Source organism: Zootermopsis nevadensis, unplaced genomic scaffold (genome assembly GCF_977971745.1).
Source record: "Zootermopsis nevadensis isolate Lab colony 2312 unplaced genomic scaffold, Znev_1.0 Znev_ptg000004l, whole genome shotgun sequence".
NCBI lineage: Eukaryota > Metazoa > Arthropoda > Insecta > Blattodea > Termopsidae > Zootermopsis > Zootermopsis nevadensis.
This window is the reverse complement of record NW_028259136.1, coordinates 1,528,291-1,553,296: the sequence shown is the minus strand read 5'-3', so window position 1 is coordinate 1,553,296 and position 25,006 is coordinate 1,528,291. Positions and strand designations below refer to the sequence as shown.

Below are 25,006 nucleotides of genomic sequence, written 5' to 3'. Positions count from 1 at the left end.
TATTTTCTATTTACTTTTATACACAACGGGTATTATGGGTCATTTTTATTGCAGTCGAAGCATCATAAAGTCTAGTGCGCCTTCTTTAATCATGTAACCCACCCAATGCGAGCTAGAGGAATCATGTTTGTCGTTTAGAGATCGAACTCCAAATTAATCGATTCATTAGTCCGTCGAGCACACAACAGTAACACACTATTTATACCATCATCAACAATATGTTTTCATACAAACATCTGTATGAGTATTATATACTGTTACGTCATATATTTAAAATTAATTACATAAAAAAGTTGTATGTTATATCAACTTCAGGATGATGTTTATGGTGATATAAATAATGTGATATTTTTGTGTGTTCACTGGATTGATGGGTCAGTTGTTTAATAAGAACCACAAAAAAAAGCTTACGCCTACTTATAAATTAATTAAAAATGTTAAGTTTGTTAAATTAAGGCGATTGCAGTGGACTACACATGCATTTATTGACTGAATTGAGCGCTGTATCACATAGGACCGCATTCCGTGTAACACAGAACTTATCCTCATTCAGTCCACAACTTTAATACATTGGTTTGCTTACTACAGTTTATATTATGGTACCCAGGTTAGTAATTCCGTATTCCCCTTAAATTTCTGTCTCATTTACCTTCCCTTCCCATTTAAATTGAATTATTTACAAAAATATTCCCATATTTGTAAGGCCATTTTGGTTGTACGACAACATTTTTCTATACGCTGGCGCATCATTAATATTTTTGCATATAATTTGTCTTATCCAGTATTTGTTTTCCGGGCACTCCAATAGAATGTGTTTACTGTCTTCCTTTCCTAAACATAGGGGATATGTTCCTTTTTCTTTCCCCTTTCTACTTCCTTCAAATTTACAAATCCCCAGCCTCCACCAAGCCATGCCCCTTCTATCGTTTTTATTACAGCGATCAATAAATTCTTCTCTACCTCGCTTTCTTTTTATATCTCTGTAAACCACCAGTGAAATATTTCTGGACAACCTAGAAAACAAACCCTACTTTTCAATATCATTACATATTTTTTACAAACAATATCCATTACACTATTTTAGTGTTCGTACCGATTTAGCCAAATGAATGCCATTAAAATCTGTTCAAATTTCTCTTTCGCTCATTTCCCTCCACATTTCGAACTTATTATCTTTCTGATATTCGCAGAACTTCTTAACTACTTCATGACTTTTCATGCATAAAATTATTTGCCAATGCTTTAGTGTTAAAGTTGTAATTTTCCGTCTTCCACCACCTCTACCTAATTAAATTTTTGCTGCGCAATGTTCAGGTCAATGTGGGATTCCTAACATATTCTTCATAAAAATGCTATGAATCTTATCAGTTTTATCCATGCATCAAAATCCAGATTGAGATTCACGTATGTAAAAGAGTACTAACCACTCGGTCGAATTTCGCGTTATCTCATGTAAGAAATTAATGTCTCTTGTTCGGTGTGCGTAATAAATTTTTGCTAGAACAGAAACCCTCCTAATCGCCAGGGACTCCTCCGCCACGCCCCCTCACGACCTCAGCCGCCAGCTTCTTTTACCACAAACTGAATTATTGTTCTTTCTTTCCCTGCTTGTATTGTATTTTCCATGGATATCGCATGTCTGTTTTCATTTCACTCCAAGTAGTGATCATTTTAATAAATAAGCGAACTAACTCCATAGAGCTGAGTCCCTTTTTGAGAACATGGTATTCGCTAATATGGTCAAGAAATTTCCGCCTTCTATAAAACCCGAAGGTAAATTTCTCATCTTACTCATGCGTTCTGCGTGTCCCGCCCCTCAGATCCTCTCCTTTTGACCACACTAATAGTATTTCACAAAGGAAACAATTGTTAAGCTTCGCATCATGTAATTTTCTCCATTATTGTCTCCTAGGTCCTATATCTTCCTCAGTATCCTGTTCTCAAACAGCCCAATAGACGAGTAAAAAGTAAAGCTTCCAGCCTTAGAGGAAAAGTATTTACCGTTGATTTATTTCATTGCTGAATTCATTTTTGTGAGACTTTCGTGAGGCGCGCGAGCTTCGAGTTCGTTTTCGTCTCCGCTTTGAATTATTACATCTGCAATGCGAGAATCAAACCACCCTTCTTTTCTCATCTTTGTGGCGGGACAGAGTGAGTTGGTGTAAGTTATGTCGACTTTTGTACACTCAGGTCCTGAGAAATTGACCCTATTGGTCGATAATTGCTAGTAAGTTGGGAGAGGACTCAAGTTTCCACGCATTTTAATACATGTCTAGATTATTGTGTGGTTCAGGGAACTAATTACGACCCATTTTATTCAATTTTTGTATATACATAGAATTGTTAGCAGGAGTTAAAAATTATTAATTACACAAAGAAATAATATTTATTTTTATTGATAATTTCCAACTATTAATTCGAATCGCCTTTATGCTTGTAATATTTAACATATTTGGAACAGTGTATCATGTAATATTCATAGGTATATTTATGATTTATGTTGATAATAAATCTCACATTCCCACGTCATGTTTTCAAATTATAATGATTTAATATGAGGTGTGTTACTGTGTCATAAAGCCCATAAAAGCATTCACGAATATTCATAATTTCTTACAAGATTTATTAAGGCTGGCGCATACATACATACGGACTTGATGTCCTGAGCTTACATTTCCTTGCAAAATAAAGAAAAGAGTTTGAAAAAGGAAATACAAAGCAAAAAATATTTCACATTCTTTGGCTATAATAGTGAAAGATCAATCTTGTCGATATTGGGGGTCAGAAATAATGTTTTATGACGGGTTATATTAAAAACCATTTCTTAGTGTTAGAAGACTGCGTAAAATAATGATTTAAGCATTGTACTTCAGGAAGTGATTTTAATTTTCAGTCATTCTGAGTGACTCTCGAAGCGTTCATTAGATCATGATAATGTATCCAGTGATTTAGTCATCAATCACTCAGGGAACGAGAGAGGCAAAGCAATTTCCCGTATATTACGCTAACGAGCAGTTGAATTGTTATCGACTGCAGAGAACTTCAGATATATGGGCCTAAATCATGCAGAGGCACGTATAGGTACTGACCATATAAACCGTAGTAGAGAGCAAACAGAAGCAAACGACCCTTTTGTTGATATAATTACAATCAATATATGTATGCATTGCATTACTAATGTAATTTACGTATTTGTAAACAGTTTAATCGAAAAATACCCCATGTTAATTGGGTCTGTCGTTACAATTTCACTTTGGTATTACTACTTTAAAACAATTATGAGAATGAATTTAAAAGAAATAAAATATATAATTGCTTTTACATGTTATCACTTTTGATTTATTCCTTAGTGCTCTGTACATGTTATTCTTCATAAGAAAAAAATTGTACTAAAATTTGCCACATTTTCAGATATCAATTAATATTTCGGTTCGCGATGCAAAGTTTGCAGAAGATTCGGCACGCATAGGGGAGAGTAGAAATACAGGCAACTTATTATTCAGAATACCTGGAGTAAAGAGACTACTTGGAAAACCTTGGTATAGAGGGAGGATAATATTAACATAAATAAATAAAGTTTGAGAATGACGACTTGATATAGGGTCCACAACAGCTAACTTACAAAACAGGAGGAGAATTGCATGACCAGGTGAGCGTGTAACAGCTACTTCTGGACTCTTCTTCTTTTAGAGTTAGTTGGTGATTTATTCTGTTGGACGGCGAAAGTTATTCAGTATCGCAGATAACGGACTTCAAATTTTCTGACTTCGAGAAGAGGCGGCAAGTGGATTTTCGTAGAAGGAGTGAAGAATCCAAAGGAGTGTTTGAATTTATAATTAATTTTTAAACAAATAATTAATTAAATATTTTGACTGGCACAACATATGACCTTTTCTTACCATGGAAAACGTATCATAGAAAAGACAGTGCATACACATCCATGATCGGCGTAAAGACAGACTGATCATAAACTCACAAGTGTGAAGTTGATAGTAGAAAAATGCTGTAATTTATATTCTGTCTGGTTTAATTTCAGGAAACGGCTATATCGAAGGCACGGAACTGGATGGTTTCCTCCGGGAGTTCGTGTCGAGTGCCAATGCTACTGACGTCAGTCCAGAGGTAAGAAAGGTCGTAATAATTGAAAAGCCATTTCGTGCCGTTCATAACATCCACAGTTACCACTTTGTTGTCATCGAACAGCAAAAGTACGTGATATATATTTTAAAGTTTGAACTATGTGTTTATTTGCGATGTGAATTTAACTAGAATTATTCTGGACATTTAATTACTTTGTTCGATATTTATCGAATTCAGTAGATGTTTAAGCTGCTATTTACGAGTTTTAACTCTAGCTATATCTGTTAGTTATACATACACATAAAAATGATAATATTTTATCCCTTGTCTTTAAACGTTTAAGCCTAGCCTGGAAAGTTGTATTAAATAAAATAATTTTAAGACCAGAAAATAACTTCTAAATTACTGAATATAATTATAGAATAAGTAACCAATACAGCACAGTAGTTTATCGTTTATTAGTTAAAAACCGATAACTAACGCCAATGAGCAGCATTATTTTTTTAGAAGTTGGTGGTCGCTTAGCTGGTCAATAAATTTTTCTTATTTTATGGAACCTATAAGTTCATTACCGTGTTCACAAAAGGTCCTACAATGGAAAATGGCGGAAAAGAATTTTATCGAAATTCAAGAGACCGGACACGAATATAAATTGTGTTTCCTTCTGTAGGAACGTCAGAAATATTAAATAAGCTGTCTTTTGTTGCTGTCAAGTTTCCGGCGAGGCATACTTTAAAAGAAGTCTGAGAATTATTAGCAATAAAGTAAAAATGTTTGACTAATTAAATGTGTTGTATATGGCGGGACTGAAATATAACCTGGTAGAAATGCCCTTTAGTATATTATGTAAACTTCTACTGTGGTAGTTTACATGCCATGAGCGTAAGATTTTAGTTGCCTGGACATCGATACCTAATTAAAAAATTAATAATTTTCGTTGAGTTGACACTTCAAGAGAAAACATTTTAGTTTGTATTACTGTTCTTTTCTACGACTCGTCATTACAATAGTCCGGCGTTGTATTTTCGGAAAACATTTCATTTTTGCTTTTACTACTTATGTACTACGCATTGATTTCGGTAAACGCGTTGTATACGTTTATTGGGCACTTTGTGCCAAATTTTCGAAAATAGAAAAATCAATACAATAGGAACATTTTTGTATTCACATTTTTCCTACGATGCGCAGTTTAGGGGAAAGAAGGTGAGACGGGATAAATGGACGGGCTTTAGCTATTAGTATACACATATGGACTAGAAGTACAATATAATGAAATGACGAGAAAAATAATTATCTTGTGTGAGATTTCAGTTTCTCACGGCGGCGAGTATAAAGATCTCTATCTTCTCAGTTTTTGCGCCGTGTAATTTGGCAGAAGTTTACCAGTATTTCAGGTGCTTTCTGCCTCCATCGTCAGGGCGATGATTCACTCAAGAAACTCTGTAACGTCGGTAAACTTCTACCAGGCTACGCGGCGAAACAACCCAGAAGGCAGGCTTCTTCTCGCTAACCGCAGTGAGAATCTGAAATCTCAAATAAATTAATTATGTTCTTCAATACAATAATTTCCATTGAGCAGTAGCAGATTTCAACCATATAAGTGGCGCAACAGTGGTTATAATGGCGATACTTACCGAAAGTAGCAAGTTTTAGAATGTTTCCAGATGATCTGTGTCTGTCTACCCAAAGATTACTTGACTTGTTGGATTTACCGTGAAAAGTCAGCAGTAGCAACAGCCGGTCAGCTCAAGAGATAGCAGGCTCTGAACCCCAATCGATAACGTTCTAATGCAGTATATATCAAGTCTCCGAATCCGCTATTGTTAGTTCGTATAGGAAATACATTTGGTTCAATGGCATTTGCATTCAACGTTAAGTGGGACTAAAATACGCAAAGTGAAGACCATTATTTGGAGAAAGTTGACATAACTATGTTACTTTATAAGTTTCAATGCGGGGTGTTATTTAAGTAAACACACTTCTGTTAGTATTTCTCGATGATAAGATGTAATGTATATTGTTGAAAAGTCACAAATGGACGTAATGGTTTTTACATGATGGCTGTAATATTTGTAATCACAGTATGCATCCAGGCCAGAAGGACTAGATTTTTCTAAATGACGTTTAATTACGTGTCATGAACGTTACATGAAAATGATCTAAACAGGCTATAAATTATAACACGAAATCATGTATAAGCTTATGGTAGACTGTACCGAATTTCTTATCCCCCCCCCAAAAAAAGTATTATTTTTTAGTCTTCTCTCTGTCTCGCTTCTTATGATACATCTCTCAAAATATTCTGAACAGCCTGTACCAAATATTAGAAAGTATTACAGATATTAAGAATTGTTTCCTAACTTTCTTCTGGCTGTTACATCAAGAAACGTGTGATTTGCCTCTTTAAATTTTTCTTCAATGGCGAATCTCTCATTAATTTTACAGAGCAATAAATTTGCAAAAAGAATCATCAGTCGACCTAGGTGTTCAAGGAAGACATTGTTGTAACTTTCATTTTGACTTTTGGGCTAAACACTCACAGATTTTGATTCGATGCTCCCGATGGTTCAAGTCACATGTCACACCAGAGTTCTTTTTAAGTTCTGATCGCTTCTATGGTCCAACTTGTAAATATTCAAGAACATTTAAAAAGAACCATTTAACTTAAGAAAAATGTAGAACCGATTGTTCTAAGAATCGTCTTTCTACTATTAATACTTTTTGAAAGGTTGCTATAGAATCTTGATGGGACATTTTTAGGTACGTGTGTGTGTACACAATGCAAAACAAATATCTATGTTGCTTCATGTTTATACCCGTAGAAAAAATATACGGTTACCCATTTTTAACTCTGAATCGATTAAAAAAGATTAATTGATTTAAGCGTTTAATCTTTTCACGGCATTTTCTATGAACCCTGGAGTCATGCTAGAATATAAACTGATAATTCGATCGATGACCGTAAGTCTTTGCACTTATTTTTGTAATTAGTGACTCGAATGTGTCGTAAATAATGTGAAGATATTAATATCTGAACATTTATTGGACTGTATTAATTGCGGTGTGAAATCTGTCAGCTGTGCTAGTTCCCCTTTCGGTATAATTCTTTGCGGAGTGATTCTGTTTGTATCGGTAACGAGAAATGCCAATGTGAACCATGTACACTGCTATGAAAAGAACATTTGTCGCTTCAATTTGCTGCATTCCTTATTGTGAAATGAGTACTCTAAAATAGTTTTGACTGTAATGGAATTCCAGTTTCTTTTTATGTAGCTATACAGCATTTTTTTATTAATCTGACGGAAAATTCTTCGAAGTTCGTTTTTTTATATAGGACAACGAACTGAAAAGTTGGGGGGCAAGAGAAAACAAGAATAAGTGAAGTAGATGAACGCAGCAAAAGAAACAATGTTGGAAGAACAGAATATGTGAAATTAACTGGAAGAACAGTCTGTAAATTGAAACGACCGAAAAAGTTCTGAAACGACTTAAACTCTCAAAATCATAGCAGATTCTGCTTTCTCCGCCATCAACTGCAGCACACGAAGTTACTGATAACTGACGTCTTCCCAAGGTTTATTCCTCAGAGCAAGTGTGGCACAAAGATCGATGGATTCTGTGACATTAAAGATTCTACAAAGGTCATCTCACTTCTGTGCCGTACCTTACAAAACAAATATTTCCTTTTCAATACGAACTTTATCAAACGGTGTGAAGTTTCTTAAAGTTTGTATGTACGCGTAATGAAATTATTGAATTCCATGAAGCAGAGTCCTTATTGAGAATATTTATGTGTAGCTGATAGTCGCTCAGTTATTAAATAAATTTCCTGTCTTTTACGGAAACCAAAAGTGTGTCGTCGTGTTCACATCAGTCCGCTACTAGAATCTATAAATTTTAATATCATCTCCTATCTATGACTAGGTCTCTCAACGTATCTCTAGAAATAGAAAGGCGAGAAATTCTCCATATTCTGTTGGTAGCAATTTTAAATCTATTTGAAAGTGAAGGGAGTTCCATGGGCTCTGAATATCTGACCACCAGTTTGCAGAAATTCTTTGTACACAACTGAATTTATTATTCTACTTACCTCACATTTCTAAGAATGTAACCATTTCATGACGAACTACGTGCATAAGTTTACATTTATTACATAAAACGTGTACTGACACTGTAAATTTTAAAAAAAATATTGATCGCATCATTTAGACGTACAAAACGTTATGACATTGACAGCAAAATTACATTGTCCGATATGTAACTTAGCTGTTTTGTTGTTCAATCATAGCTTAAGAGGAGCAAGGCAAATAAATATAAGTCTAGATAGATCAGTTGACTGACTTTGTAACTTTATTCCCGAGCAAAAGTGAGTCCCACTGCAGCTGAGCTAATGTGTTTGCTTGTTAGTGGAACAGAATTGAGCATTATATAAAACTAGTGAGAAAGACCCTTTGAAATTCAACAGGGAGTGGTTTATTTTGTGTCTCCAGGCCGTACCCACGTTAAAATGCAATTTCCCACCGTTTTCCTCCTCGTTTAAGAAATGTTTTCACGTAGTTAATCCATTTTCACCCCAGAAAATGAAAAGTACAGAATTCGTAACGATTCTTATCAGTCGGTGGGGTAAATTCCAAACGCGTATTAACAGCTGCGGACCAGAACTCTACGTAGTTACAAGGTGCGATCGGAAAGTTTCAAGACTGCGCCTATAAAAACCCGTACACTTATCTCAGGTATTAAATTCATCCATCACCCTCGAAGTAGTTCCCCTGGGAGTGAACACAACGATCCCAGCGCCGCTGCCAAGCCTGGAAGCATCCCTGGAAATCTTTCTTTGTCAGCCTGTCAAGCACCATCTGCGATTCTGCCTGAATCTCTTCTATCGTCTCAAATCTCCTTCCCTTTAGCTGAATTTTCATCTTTGGGAAGAGGAAGAAGTCACACGGCGAATAAGGAGGGTGCGGGATGACGGCCATGGTGTTTGAGGCCAAAAACTGCCGAACTTTGAGGGCGGTGTGCGCTGGCGCGTTGTCATGATGCGTCGCATGTGGAGTTCTTCCTTTAGAATCAGCTGACAGATCCCATAGCCTATCCCAACAATGTCGCACAAGTCGTTGATGGTACGACGTCGATCTTCGTGAATGGCCTGCCGAATCTTCGTAACATTTTCGGGCGTTGTGCTCGAAGATGGTCGTCCAGAACGCTCGTCATCATCGACAGAGGTTCGGCCATTTTTAAAACGTGAATGCCACACAAAAGTTTGTGCACGACCCATTGCGGACTCCCCAAATACTTGCTTTAGCATTTCATAGGTTTCCGTAGCCGTTTTGGCGAGTCTTTGGCAAAATTTGATTTGTTCATGAAAATCCGCCATTCCGAAATCGCAGGAGGGTCGGTGTAATGCACTACCAAAACGCCCGTAACTAAGAAACAAATGCTAATTCGATGTTGCCGGCTGGCACACTGATTCACTATGAATGTAGGCCGCACCCCCTAGAGGCAGAAGCTCGTACTACATCGGTTCGCTCTCTATTGACACAGTCTTGAAACTTTCCGATCGCACCTCGTACGATGTGAGGGCGCGCAGTTTCTGTCTTGCTTGCTTCACAACACAGACTGGATTACGACAAATGGCATTTGATTACGTCACGTGTTATAGCCATTGTCTGCAGCTCAGGTATTAATGGCAGTTCCATCGCACTTGACGCGGGGTGCAATTCGCTGGATTTTATTGTTTCACCAGACAGCTGTGGTATTCCAAACAGTTGCCGTAGTAATAGCGTAGAGATTCCTGAGAAACAATTGCACGATCCCATTGTTATAGTTCCATTGGTTTCTGTACGAGGAAGGGGCTTTGTTCAATGCTGTTGTGATTCATAACACAAGTATCAAGACACAATGCGCAGTGATAGAATTTTATGGCTAATGTGAAGGCACAATGAAGGTATAATGCCTTCTACCTGTCAGCCCAATCTTATTTTTATCTCCCATAAACTTACTGAGATAAAAATCTTCACGGTATGCTTATTTATATAAATCACACAATAAACCAATTCTGAAAAGATTTGATTTAATATTTCTCGATGGTTTTGTATAAATTGCGGGGAATTCTAAAAGACATAAATGAGAGATTGCAGGAAAAGGAACTGAATCCTACATGCAAGCTCATTTCGAACAAGTCTGTTCATCAGTCAGCGTAAGATCGACAGGCGCTAAGTACGATTTGAGGTTTTAACGGCAGTGATTACGAAAGTCTTCCGGGTTGTAACGCTGTGTAGTGTAGCAGAAGTTTGCCGTTTCAGAGGTCATTGTTGCCTCCGTCATCAGGGCGACGATGATGTACTACACGGCGCTACAAACCAGAAGATAGCCATCTAAGCACTAACTAGCCGAAGATTGGAGATTTCTGACGATGGTGTTTTATATTGTGTTATTATTATTATTATTATTTTTTTTTTTTACTTTTTCCATCGTCCAAATGTTACAAAATTTCAACGTTTCGGAAGTTGAATTCCGCCTTCATCATTAGGTAAAAAACGGCGGAAAGAAACTTACCTATTTCTCTCCTTGGTTGAGCTACGTTTGAGGCTAACTCAGCCAGATGGCCCAGCACATAGGTTTCCCACTGTCCTTTGTTTGAATTTGGGACAAACCGATTTAGGACCCCAGCCATTTTGCCGTCAATCCTGACAGGTGTTTCGTGATTTTCCTTTATATCTGCATGCTGAAGTTGGTAGGAGTATCATTAAGGATCGTTTGTTTGAGTCGACAAAGTAATCTGAAAAAAATAGCTTTTTGTTGGGTGTATTTTATGTTCGTGCACTGCGGTTCTTCCTGAAGCCATAGAAACAACAAGAAATAGAACAAAACCAGAAGCCAGATTGTGAGACACAGGGACGAGGAGTTACAGACCAGGGTGAGACTGTCAGGAATGGGAACACAAGCTTTGTCTGTCGACGGGACTTGCCATGGAACGCAGTGTCTCCACTTGGAGCACTAGTGTCGTACACTTTCTTTCGAGGCAATTTACTTCTTGGTATGAAATTCTAAAATTACATTATTATCTATCATCACTTTACATGCCCATGTTTTCGGTCCATCCTGTGCGTATATCCTGCCATTTAACTTTTCAACCATTTGACAGATTTTCATTAAACTCGGTATGAATATGATTTTCTAATGTGGGAGCGACACCAGCTCCACTTAATGTATGTTTTTCATATTCTATGTAATATATCGCCAAAAAAATTAAATTTATTGAGCTTATATTTTTGTTGAATGTGAAACAGCAAAATGGCGGCAACGTGAAATATTTATTTAATTTTAATGTGATGGCGAAAAATAACGAAACATTGGAGTCAGGCATTGGTATGGAGATATGAGTTGATCATACATTTCTCAAAATGTTATAGGTTAATAATCACAAACATATAAAATCTCTGAGGTTATATTTGGAAAAGTCTCTCTAATGTATGTTATGAACGACAGTGGATAATTAATTATAAAATTAGTATAGTTACTAATTTACAGCCTACTTTCTACTACCGTGACATAAATTTATAAGTTCAAGAAGCATTTGAAGGAAAGGCGACAACTCCAGTTCTTCCTAGTACTTAACTAGTATTTCTCTTAACGCCACAGAATATACGCCAGTTAGAATTCATAACTAACCCTAGAGAGTTGTGCACTTGAAACGTGTTCAAGAGGAATTGGAATTATTCCGGATGGTGAATTCCATTTCCGTTGTGTCTAATGATTAGGAAAACTACGACCCGCGGCTATAAAATAATGTTGTTTGTTAGAATGCTACATGCCTTTCCGTGTCACAGCAGTAACAAACCTTTTTTATCGATCTCTGCACCAAATCGCTTATTTTCTACGAAGGATTTGAAGTTCTCACGGAATCGAGCATATAGTTTTCTGCCTTTGGGTTGTTTCCAACGTTTCCAAGAAATATACTATCTCTATCTTCAGGGCTGACTTCACCTCCATCTAATGATGATATTCTTCTGGGCTTGGCGCAGTGTATACACGCATCAAAACCCAGAATAACATCCTTTGTACCAGGGAAGAGAATGTTTAATATTTATTTCATATGAGAAAGATTGGGCCTGAGGTACCGTATGGACGCGATAGCGAAGGAAAATCCTGTCCGTTTTGAAATTCGAACTCTGGTCCACCGACCCTTCGCTGTTTATCACCTCGCTGAGTTAGGCCTATTCCGGTTCTTGAACGTCAGGGCGATTTTCAGCGAAGGCTTCGTGGGCTCTACGAAGACTGATCCTGATTTACGGCTCAGCGCCTAACCGATTTGTCTCTACATTTTATTAGAAGGAATCTAAATCGTTTGGGTTTGTGGAAAGGCAGCAAATGTTCAACCCATACGTTCGCGTAATGAATGTCGTAAAACCCAACCTCTCACAGAAGGTGCAGCAGGACACAATGATTGAACATGATAGTGTGCAGGACTGGTTACTGTCATTGAATAAGATTTATTAGCCGATACGTTTTATGGGTCGAACAAACACATCTTGAGTACTTCTCTTGAAATTTAATTACGTAAATAATTGAGATTGTGTCTGTGGAGATTGAATGTCATTGATTTAACTCACCGCATTACATTTGTTAAATACGTCAAACGAAATAACAGAGAGCTGTCAGTCAGTTTGCTTTAGAGGTCCCTGGTTTAGATCCTCAAATCTTATTTTGAATTGAAAATTCAAGTTCTCATGACAGCAAGCATCAATATGACTGTTTTAAGATATATTGCGCCGTGTGGTCTAATAGAAATTGACAAACGTTTTATAGGTACTTACTGCCTCTATCATCATCATCATCTTGATGATAATAAGAACGCTTAAGTGATCTGTAAAACTTATACCAATCACGTTGTTTGGAAAGGGCCTGACCTTATCCTAGCCGTGCGAACTTAAACGATCTTTGAATAGAAATATTCTTGGGTCGCTGTTGTCCTGTGGGCACGGCGTGTGAGGTCCATTGTTCTCGTCTTCACACGGAGACGAGATTTCTGTAGCCTGCAAGAGGTTTGCCCTTATTCCCCGGGCTTCGGAATATTGTACAGGGGCAGGGCGGAAAAGGGGATCATTTTGTATGTGCCAAGCACCGTCTGTTCGTAATGAAACGGATGCAAGTACGCTAATTCATGTCACCTCGTTTGGAAGGGTCTTTATAGGATGGTATTTTGCCAAGAAACACTGCAGAAACCTTCGTGCCTCTATTCACAGTAAAGTAAAACTTGTATTTCACCTCCTAGGCCTACAAACTAAATGAATGCCGTATATTTTCTCCCATGAGAATAAAAAACAAAGTTTTACACGAATCTAAAAGCAATGGCTGAATTGTCTTTGGGCTTGTACGGAGGAGACGGTATTTATAATATTTATTTCTTGAATTCAGTTTTCTATTGACGACTATTAATTTTGTGATCCGTCTTTCTGTATCCAGCGACCGCTTTACGAAAATGCTTTCTGCCATTTGTATTTCAGTGTGGTTTTAAAAGATAATGATGCAATAAATTGTATTACTTTTCAACACAGAAAGGTTCATTTCCGTCAACTTTGACAGGCCATGAACTGGAATCAAACTAATTTAGTTTTCTCAAAAAGCACCTCGGTTTACAAACATTCGATACATACCTTAAAGTATAAACACGTACTTCTCCAAGATCTATAACTTTTATTTTTCCAATAATAATTATTTAATTAAATATAGGGATAATTAATCTCTTACTGTCTCATTTGTAGAGAGGTCCGTTTCCTGATTTGCATTACCGCAGTCCATACTATCATCAACTGAAGAGCGAAGACAGTAAACGTTCGCGTATTGCACACTCGTAATGTGGCATTAATACGGGCCATTACACTACAACACGCAGTATTAGAACCACAATATGAGGGTAACACGAAAGGAGGTAGGGGAGGGGCGAATTTGTCCTGCGGTAAAGCATCTGACTAGTTCTGAAGATAATCCCAGCGTGATTTTACTCTGTCCCTCTAAGAAAATATCATCGGGACGGTAGCTTAAAGTACAGTAACTTCCTCTCAAAATTTTTTGATGCTGCATATTCTCGGATGTTGATGCAGAAAAAGTAAAACAAAAGATTTTGAATGGCGTACTATTTGGAGTACACAAACATTCCAAAGACGTTCTTCACGCTACATTACGTATGTCGTTGTTGCTCTAATGTGCTCCAGGTTTAGTTTTTCTTCTCAATTCATTCTTACACCGATGTCGTGCTACGTTATCGGCCATTCTTACACTAATCCAAGCCCAAATTATTTTTGGAGAACAGTGTCTTCCAACAATGACCGTATATCGTCTTTCTCAAGTGTGGTCTGATGTCCCATTGTTGCAACCATCGGTTTCAGTAATCGGAGTTCTTGAGCCCATTGCTAAACAACATTCAACTTAAATCAAGCAATTAGATTGGCAGACCTGGCAAGCCATAAAATATTTCTCGCTCACAACAGCTCAAGAGTGACACACAACTCAAAAATTATTTTGTATGACATTAGTGCAAAAGTGACTTACTACGCAACAATAAACCCTACAAGTTTGTTCGTTCACAATGATGGTTTTTCCCTGTGTAGGAAATTGTACCATCAAATCTCACAAGTCTTGTAAATAATTTAACAATTTAAACTAGCATTGAAAAGATACTTAATTACACACTCCTTTTACTCTGTCGATGAATTTCTAATGTTTACAAGTAAGTCTTAATTTATCTATTGTATATAATAGGTGGATTTATTTGTAACTTATCTCTACTTTACGTGAACCTTTTGTCTGTATTTTGTGACATTTATATAATAGTATGACTTGTATTTGTATAACATATATTGTATTATTATGACTTATTCTACATCCTATTGTCATCTGACTAACTTATGGATCCATGGAATGTAATAAAGATGTATGTATGTAAATTATGATTTTAAAGCAGTCCCCAGCGGCATAACGTCTGGACTATTAAATCATTTAGATGTTTTGAAGGACGATTTGAAATAAGTATAAAGAAAAAATCACGAGAATAATTCCATTTTCCGGTCGGAATTTGAATTCACAAACATAGCAGACGGTATTTAGCATAATATAAGAGGATTTATATATGGTGAAATCATATGGACTATGAAGGTATTCATCGTGGCCTATTTCAAGAAATTTTCCACCGTTTTCCTGGACGGGCAGACGAAATCTAAATACTAGGAAGTGTATGCATGACGTAACAATTCTGAAGCTTTCGCTGTGTTATTTCCTCTAGATTTTTAGTTCACAAATTCTTGCTTTTGATTTTTTCTTTCAGCCTCGTAAAACAGGCCGTGCGGACGAGAAGGGTTTCGAGCACACAATTTGATTAAAATCAGCCCAACAGTTCAAGTTATCAAATAACATGCGATAAAATTTCCATTTCTTACAATTGTTTCTAAATATGTGAGGCATGCGGAAAAATACGTTGGGCCTAAAACGTGTTTCGTTTCTCTCTGCGGCTTCTGTTAGAAATATTTTTCGCTCCCACAAATATTTATCGAGTTGCATTCGAGGCTTCCCAGATGTGTGCAGAAACGCGTGTATGTTTTCTTATACTGTCGAGTTTGAATGAAAATTAGGATATGTCGATAAATTTTAGTAAAATTCCCCATTATTAATTTTCATGAAAATCCATTCAGCAGTTCTCGGGCTTCTACATGCGGATACATTGACAGACAGATATGGCGCTTTCTGCATCATCTAGTTGTAAACGCGCTGACTTAAAAATAGCTGCGAAATATAACATCACAGGAATCTGGTGACGTTTAGAACATCTGTTACAGGAGCAGTGCATGTCTAAATTATTATTGCTGGTTGGGTTTAAGCTTATGAGACCGTATGAAATGATAAAAACACCTTTCTTGTGCCGTACAGCTAACTTTCGCACATGCTGCTTTCTGTTCCAGTAAAATGGCAGCATCATGTCAACTTAAAATCATATCTTCCAGTTTTACGCCCAGCTGTCATTTTCAGATATCTGTCTATAAAACGCGTTATTGTAATATTCTCATTTCAACAGCTGTAATTATATGCATGACGATGTAATGTACTAAACGAAGGCGGTACATATAGTTACCACTGGAATTAAAAGGTTCAGAAATATACGTACAGTTTGCCTAAAATAAAGTTCCAATTTTTATTTTCCTGGCGTCATAATAAAAGATTTTCAAACAGGGTAACTGCCATGTGGATCTACTGATAATATGAATAAATATTAATTTGTTATTTTACAGGGACACAGTTATTAGCCTGGATAAGGTACTATTTGATTTTGATTGAATATTTAGTTCTGAAATAATGGAGGGTTTTATTTACCAGCCGATGTGGCCAGTCCCTCCTACATGTTCGTAGCCGCTAACACCGGTTTTTGCACTTTAACGTTTACCAACTACGACAAGTTTTCGTGTGAGCATGGCAGCTTCCAAGCAATTAGTTTACTTTACTTCGTTTTTATAAATTGTGCACGTAAAGAAACAGAAAAAATCGTCTGAAAACGGAGGCCATATTTCCCTGCTCTTTTATATTATTTTGAGTGCATATAAAAACTAAAAATATGATGTAAGACTTGAGGTTCTCACAGCGGTGAGTATAAAGATTTCCGTCTTCTGGGTTGTTGCGCTGTGTAGTCTGGTCGATGTTAACCAACGTTTCAGAGGTCATACTGCCTCCGTCATCAGGGTGATGAATATAACAATAGGGTGTGAGGTGCTAGGTTTATAGGCCGGAAAGTGAAAGGTGTAGCCTTTCACTTTCCAGAAGACGGAAATCTTACAAATATGATGTCCGGACTGATTCTGTTTCTCCTTCTTTTCTTCTGCCTTTCATTTCTTGTACAACAAACGTCATTGAGAATGAAATAAAACAAACGAAATACTTTGCTGTCTCAGATGAACAATAATCACAGAAGCGGACTTTTATATTAAACACAACTCTGAGTGGGATTACGGGGTAATGCTGCATAATAACGAGACGCGTGCTCTGATGTATTTCTTACGTTGGTTTTGATTTAATGCTCTTCACTTGCTACTGACTGTAACTTACCAATATTTTGGAAGCATGCAGGTTCCAGATCTGAGGCTAGCTCATCCGAAGAGCCCAACAGATAGGATTCTATCCTCTTCTCTTTAAGTGAATACGAAGCAGAATCCAACTTCCGAATCGTTGTGATGCTATTAAAAATTTAGACGAAAGGCAAACTCAAAGAAAGAAATTTTATAAATAATAACGCATTGTCGTCATAAACCTTCAGACTTCAACCAATCGTTAAATACTTTGAATAATTGGTATGCGAAAATTTTGCTTTCATCGGTGTGCAGCTGCGCTGGTACGAAAGAATAAACTTGTGCTTCTCAGTTTCTCATCGTGAACGAGCCCGCAATATAAACTTTATACGCCTAGTCTCGAAACTTAATTAGATTACGTTCCTTTCCTTGAATTCCTCAGAACTTCTGAAAATAATTTTGTAACATTTTCGAACTAATGTAGCAAGTGTAAAGTCATTTCCGAAGTCAACCGATTTTCTGTAAAGTGCTCAAGTTCTTTACAACTAGAAGTTGTAAAATGAAAATTGCGAATTTAGAGGAACTGTTCATTTTAAACAGGTGTGAGACGGGAATTTAGTTGTGTACATGCAGGTCTCAATAAATCGGTTCTCGTCTGCTCGTCCGTGACGAATGAAAAATCAGACCGGCCAGTGAAGAAATCCCTGCTCTCCTTTTTTTGGCCAAAGATGTACAATAAATTTGTAACTGACGTGGGTATGAGGGCCTTTGTTTAACTCAACATTAACGAGTCTGAATGCCGGGATGTAGGAAAGCGATTACAGCGAAATACAATTCGCAGGTTGCTTTTATTTATGACGATGTGAATAATTCGTCCCTTTGTTCCGTTTCCAGTCATGTAAGGTACCAAGAGCAGCGGACAATACAACAAGAGTGACTTAGCTCTCCACTGTACAGTTCAGTTATAATCAGTTGTTTGCGACACCAATTAATTGTGGATATCGTCTTTTGTGACTTGAATATTATGTCATTGTTTTCCAGGCTCTTTTAGTCTTAGGCTCCCTCGGTGGGAACTGTGCCCCCCCCAAAAAACTTATAAATAGTTCAGCAATTAACAATATTACTATTAAACATGAATTATAACAATGAAGTAAATTTCTATTAAATTTTATATTTTTAATTTAATGTTGCATTTTCATAGCAACTGATCTGTACTGTAATTAGACTATTAGACCCACAAAAGGGCTTCACGAACCCCTTGGGTGCCCAGGTTGCCGCTTTTGTGTTATGTGATGGTGAGAAGACTAGAGCATGTTGAGAAGGATACGTCTGGCGAGAACAATTTTTGTCTGATTTTAAACTGAGTCAACATGCTGACCCCTGTGTGTATAATGGAGCATGGACCCTTTTGAGAAGCTGATAGCAGCTCAACCGGTCAATAACCAGGAACTTCATCACCACTTTCATAATCTCCCGCCACTGGACCTTAAGTTAAACTGGTTTAGCCAAACAAGTCTCCTTCACATCCAATTTCCTTGTGTACAGATTAATATCTTTCCCACCTAAGCCTGTCTCTACCAAGTAATCTCTCCCATTTTAATTTTTCTACGAAATTGTTTACTGACTTCTCCACCATTTCCTACCTACCTCGTTCTCTTTGATTTGTTAACCAAGGAAAACTTATCTAACCGCTAAGCCGTTTCGGAGACAAAATATTTAGAGGCGATAACAAATTACGTGTCACTTCCGAGCGTTGTGTGTTTTGCAGCGGAAACAAACGTAATAATTTAATTATGAAATATGAAGCAGTCTTGCACAAATTGCGTATTAGAAAATAATGTAATTGTAAATAGTAAAGTAAAGTAAAAAGCTGTCCAGCTATACGCCATGTAGGCTCTTGGGGGGGGGGGGGGGAGAGGATAGCTCCCACTCATTACTAACCTCGGCTCTAGTTAGGAGTGAGTGGTTAGCGTCACGCCCCGGCCGCGCTTTGCCCCCGGGAAAGGACCTCATTGTACAGGAAGTTGGGTAGACACCAGAGCCGGTATGGACGCAGAGGCTAGAGGGAAAATCCTCTGCCCCCGTTGGGGATCGAACCGTCGTCCATTTCGTAGTCAGCCACTATAATGACTGAACTATGCAGCTTAATTGTAAATAATACAAGATTAATTAATTCTGTTAGAGGTCACATATAGCATAGTGATACCATATATGTGAATATTTGTTTTCTGCAGGAATTCCGCATTAAAACGTTATAAAATAACCTGAAACACAAGCGGCTTCTGTCAACAAATTGCCAGATTGTTTTAACATTGCACGTTCCACAAAACAAAAATGGTTTTTTATTTTTAAATATCAATGTTGATATGTAAATACGTATTTGAACCAGAGCAAATCATACTGTGCTATAATATGTATTTTAATATTATCTCCTATTTACCTTTTTGTCAGGGATTTTTATTCATCAAAATTCTGTGTGTATTTCTTTCTTCCTGGGGTTTCTTAACTCGCCGTTCTGGTTATTCACAAGTGTTTCTCTCGTTCGTCAACAGGCCGTGTCCGACGCCATGCTGGTGGAACTGAAGCAATGTTTCATGGAGGCGTACGACGACAATCAGGACGGAAAGATCGATATCAGAGAGGTAAGTGACAAACTAATTATGATATCTCAGGTAATTACTTGATGATAGGGCAAATTCGGAATCCAGGTAACACGTGCCTGTATCAGCACTGAAGTATCGAGTTGCTGAAGGAAGTCATGGTCACATATTTGAATACCAATTCACTTTGATAATTTAATCCTTTAAAGCCTAATGGTAACATAATGTCCCAACTGTTTAACTCTTCATTTTGTATTTATGTGTTTTGTATGATTGTCAATGTAAATAGGGATTATTTCGAAGATTTCCGTCTTCTGGGTTGTTGCGCCGTGTAGTCTGGTCGATGTTTACCAACGCTTCAGAGGTCATACTGCCTCCATCATCAGGGCGATTCTTAGTATGAAGATTTCTGTCTTCTGGGTTGTTGCGCTGTGTAGTCTGGTCGATGTTTACCAACGTTTCAGAGGTCATACTGCCTCCGTCATCAGGGCGATGAGTATGAAGATTTCTGTCTTCTGGGTTGTTGCGCTGTGTAGTCTGGTCGATGTTTACCGACGTTTCAGAGGTCATACTGCCTCCGTCATCAGGACGATGAAGATTTCTATCTTCTGGGTTGTTGCGCCGTGTAGTCTGGTCGATGTTTACCAACGTTTCAGAGGTCATACTGACTCCGTCATCAGGGCGATTCACCGCTGTGAAAACCTCAAATCTTACAAGCGTTTCTTATCTTCTTTCAGTTGGCACAACTTTTACCCATGGAAGAAAATTTTCTGCTCTTATTCCGGTTTGACAATCCTTTGGAATCGAGTGTTGAGTTTATGAAGGTAAGTTTATGTTAACTGAGTTATATTCCACGAAGACTAGTGTTTGTTATGTACTTAATAATGATCGTGGGAAGTCCACTGTTTGGATCGTAATTTCGGCGTCAGGCGCCATCTAATCGTGTCGTATGTCACTTTCAGATCTGGCGGGAGTATGACATTGACGGCAGCGGCTACATTGAGGCGGACGAGCTGAAAGTGAGTTAACAGCAAGAGTGCCTCTTTAATTATTGCTGATGTCTAAATATGAAGATGTGTGACAATGGCGTGTTGTTACAATAACAAATTTGTTGGACATTATACATCGACCTGATTTTCATAACAACGTTTACGACCTAGCTAAGGTCTAACTCGATCGATTGGGCCCATTAAAGTAGATTTTATCTAAGGGCAGAGATAAATTTCAGTCTCCGAAACGTCGTTTTTAAACAAAGTTTAGGACAATGGATAATTTCTAACAAGTTTGTTATCATTAATGATTGTTCAATTTGAAACAGCAGAAAGCGTTTTAAGGACACTCCTCATCGGGAAGAAACATTTTAGGGTTTCGAATGATTTTACTTAGCAGCGTATTACAGTCTCCTTTACTGTCTAGTCGACAGACTCTTGATTCGAATCTTTCAAATGCTACTTTCGTGAATTAATGTTGCCAGACTTTCCCTATTACTTATACGATTAATTTCCAATAATAAGTCATGTAGACCGTCATCTTAATTAAATAATTTCACAACATAATGTTTATTGCGTTTCTATGGTTGAACCCAACTTCAATGAAACATTTAGCTGATTTCCCTAAATTTCAGAGCACAGTACATAAATGTTCTCATACAGCAGTGATCAAAATATCTGTTATTAATTAAGTCACTAATTACACACACTGATCACAATGGAAGGTGAACTACTGTGCATTCTTAGTGACGAGCAAAGCGAATTTTATATATCCAATTTCGTATGTGTGTGTGTGTGTGTATAAATAGGCTTATACATTTAATTAAATTTTTTTGGGATTCACTTCTACCAGGAGACATTACATGTACTGTAACGAGTCAGTTTACAAATTTCATGTGTAATGTTACAGTACTTCCGCAGTTATCATCGCCCATTCAATCTCTTCAATTTTTTTTAATTTTCGTTTTCATAAACATTTAAAGTTTCATAGATAAATAACTGTTTTAACTGCCCATTCTCGTCATCCTTATTAATTGCAAAGAGATTGTTTTCTGACAATTAGCACTTTACATCCCTAATTTATATTCTACAATTACAATTATTATGAATTTAAAATGAGGATATCACTTTTTGGCAGACACTAACCATGTAATAGTCAATTCGGCTTAAAGGTGAAATATAAAGTGCACTTATCTCATAAGGGAAGATTTTACGACCCAAGGTAAAGTTTTTATTTCTTGTACTCAAACTAATAGAAATGGAAGGCAAAGGAAATGGACGCATTATAAAGGCCTAGTATGACTCGATATGTCGATAAAAACGAAAGAAAGTGATGGCCTTGTCACTGATCAATGAGGTGTGGATCTAAGGGAATAGAGTGTATAATTACGGTTACAGAAATCAGAGAGCTAAACTTTTCGTGCTTGCTGGATGTGCGTACGAGTAAGTTTGGGGTGAATATTTCTCTGTCAAAATAAATAAAATCTGATCTTCTGTGTTGCGTTTGGGCTCGACAACACATTAGCCTACTTTGTTGCTTCTGCTTGCAGGGAGACTGTCAAAATACGTGGGAAGTAAGTAGACATTAAATAATCGATTATAACCATTTCTCAATGCCTACTTACTTCCCACCCACTCTGTAGATTCGATACGCTTTGGTTTTCTCGTAATCAATTGTACACACATCTTAATCATTCGAGTTTCCATTGTATAGTGTGTTATATGTAACTACATTTCAGAAATTTATTTCACTTAATAGTAATAGAGTCACCAATTCAGTGCTCCCAATTACGTGTTTATTAGGTTTCTTCAATGCGCATGTTTAATAATTTAATGAACGATATGAGATTTGGGGTTTTCACGAATGTGAATATGTCTTTATTGTTGTTTTGGGTTATAGAGACGTGTGGACTTGTAAGTAGATACCAACGTTTCGGAGGAATATAATTCCTCCATTTTCAGGATTGAAGATGGATACAGTATATTCCTCTGATAGGTTGCAACGCTGAAAGTCGTGTTATACATTAAACGGTACGTGATTACCAAACGATGCAACAGTAATAAACGAAATTCGTTTACCTACTTTCTGTACCTTGTATGATCTCCTGGCGATGGAAGGACGAAATTTGGGTATACCGAATAAATTTATTTTACAGAATGAATTACAAGTTTTGCATTTATTTTACCTGTATCATTCAAACGGCTGCACTTATTAAATATATATCATAAAAGCTTTATCACAATATAAAATATTGAGTTGTTACCAAAAATAAAATTAGTAAAATTAGACTGCTTTCCAAGCATATTGATTGTGATTAGCTTGTGTTTTAGTTTACCATGAAAGTTGTGTGAAACTCTTATTTTATTATGACAACCGACCGCAGATCGCCAATTTGTTCTACGCCTTCAGGGCACACTTCCGAAACTTGCTTCATCTTAATTTCATTCCGCTCTCCACGTCAGCCCTATCACAGGCCTCTCGCAATAGTACATTAGAGGGTTCAGTTGCCTTCTTGATACTGAGTTCGCATAATCCTTATGAACACAGCGGAACTAATGAAGTTGCTGTTGTTTGCCGCATAATTCAGTTACGGTATATCTTCCATGTTTGTGTTGTGGCTTGTGCTTCAAACATGGTTATTAACCCTTTAAATCCCAATGGTAACTTCATCTACAATCAGCAAGACTACATTTTGTATTTATGAGTTTTATATGATTCTCAATAGAAAATATTATATCCTTAAACAGCATTAACCATTTGATCTCTGTAATGGAGAAGGGTTGTTCTTCCTTTGAGGTTAACGGTCCACGCTTCTACTGTCTGACTAGGATGAAGACACGTTCCACTTTGGGTGGGTTTTACATTTTGCCTCCCTTCACTGGATAATGAATCTAATGATGGCTGACATCCTAAGCCCTATACATGTATTAATTATTTCTAGACTGATGAATTTTTCAGGGAAAATGCATCACCAATGTATAATCTATATTTCACCCTTACCTTATGGACTCTTTTACATTGTTAGGAGGATAAATGAATAACTTTAACCGAACAAGTTAAATCAAGCTATAAATGTATCGACTCCGCATTTAAGTTCTGCCCGGATTGAATCCAAGTCGGTACACAGGCTGGACTGATGGGTATTTTTCTTAGTTTTTCCTCAGTCTATTTACTCAAATGCATTGTCTGAAGTACGTTTAAATTGGCACCGACAGCGTCATCTTCCTTTCATTACCAGCCTTTTAATTTAATTCCTAAGTCTGATATGGCGGCGTTAAATAACATACAAGCCGACCAAAAACTTTGCCAAAGTTTAAGTTTTCATGGCGGCGAGTATGAAGATGGTTGTCTCCTGGGTTGTTGGGTCATGTAATCTGGTAGACGTTTAATCGGACTACACGACTACTATGGGCTGGGCACGCGGTTGCATTGAGGAAGGCAATAAACACACGAAGAAATTTGATGGGGAAATATCTTGGAAAACGTTCATTTGGAAGATCGAGATATGAGGAAACATTGTGACAGATGCTAGGGAGATGGATTGAGGATGAGAGGCGGATGATGGAACTCGCTCAGGATCGTGTTGAACGACGGACAATGGTCTTATGGGTGTTGACTGGAGCAGAGCGTGAGGGTGTCGACTGGATTCAGCTGGCTCAGGGTAAGGTCTCTTGTAAAAATTATATGTTGGACTGTTTTCGGTTTCATAAAAGGAATTCGATTAGCTGAAAGACTGTCAGTAAGTTATAATGGTCTCGGGACTGCAGTTGCGTTACTTTAACCTCGGTCTCTGCGACGCATTTCCCATCTTTTCTCTGAAATATTTAATGTGTGTTATACTGCCCATCCTCTAGCGTGTTGTCTGCGTTTCGCTTAACACGCATCCGTCTCTTCTCCCTAGAAACCACATGTCTCATGTCGGAACAAGAGTGGCTCTTCGCCATCACTTGTCTTCCCAGGAGTAAGGAATTGTTCCACCCCGTAAGCACTACGGCATAAATAAATTTTTATACAATGAATGTGGCGTAAACATGCTAAATTGTCGATGGCATTGTTCACTTTGGCCTTGACGCCGCGTAGACTCGTAGGAAGATGCCAACATCTCGGATAAACATAGTCCTTCAACATTGTTCTCTTTAAATTGTAATCCCATATTTACCTATAACTTTATTTAGTTTATGAGCTTATATCGCCACTGCAATGGAGGACGATATTCCCGTTTTAAGTTTCCTGTATCCATAACATTTAAAAAATGCGTATAAACGTTAAGAACATATCAGAGTAAGC

General features: G+C 37.4%; 1 protein-coding gene across 2 annotated transcripts in view; it reads left to right on the top strand.

Moving 5' to 3' along the window:
- Cbp53E (Calbindin 53E) overlaps positions 1-25,006 on the top strand; it is a 94,471-nt gene that overhangs the window by 53,806 nt on the left and 15,659 nt on the right. For both annotated transcript variants that reach the window (XM_087342828.1, XM_022058466.2), the window contains exons 3-6: positions 4,037-4,122; positions 19,682-19,771; positions 20,467-20,553; positions 20,692-20,748. In XM_087342828.1, coding sequence (XP_087198954.1) covers positions 4,037-4,122; positions 19,682-19,771; positions 20,467-20,553; positions 20,692-20,748 — 320 coding nt within the window. The remainder of the gene's footprint in view (positions 1-4,036; positions 4,123-19,681; positions 19,772-20,466; positions 20,554-20,691; positions 20,749-25,006) is intronic.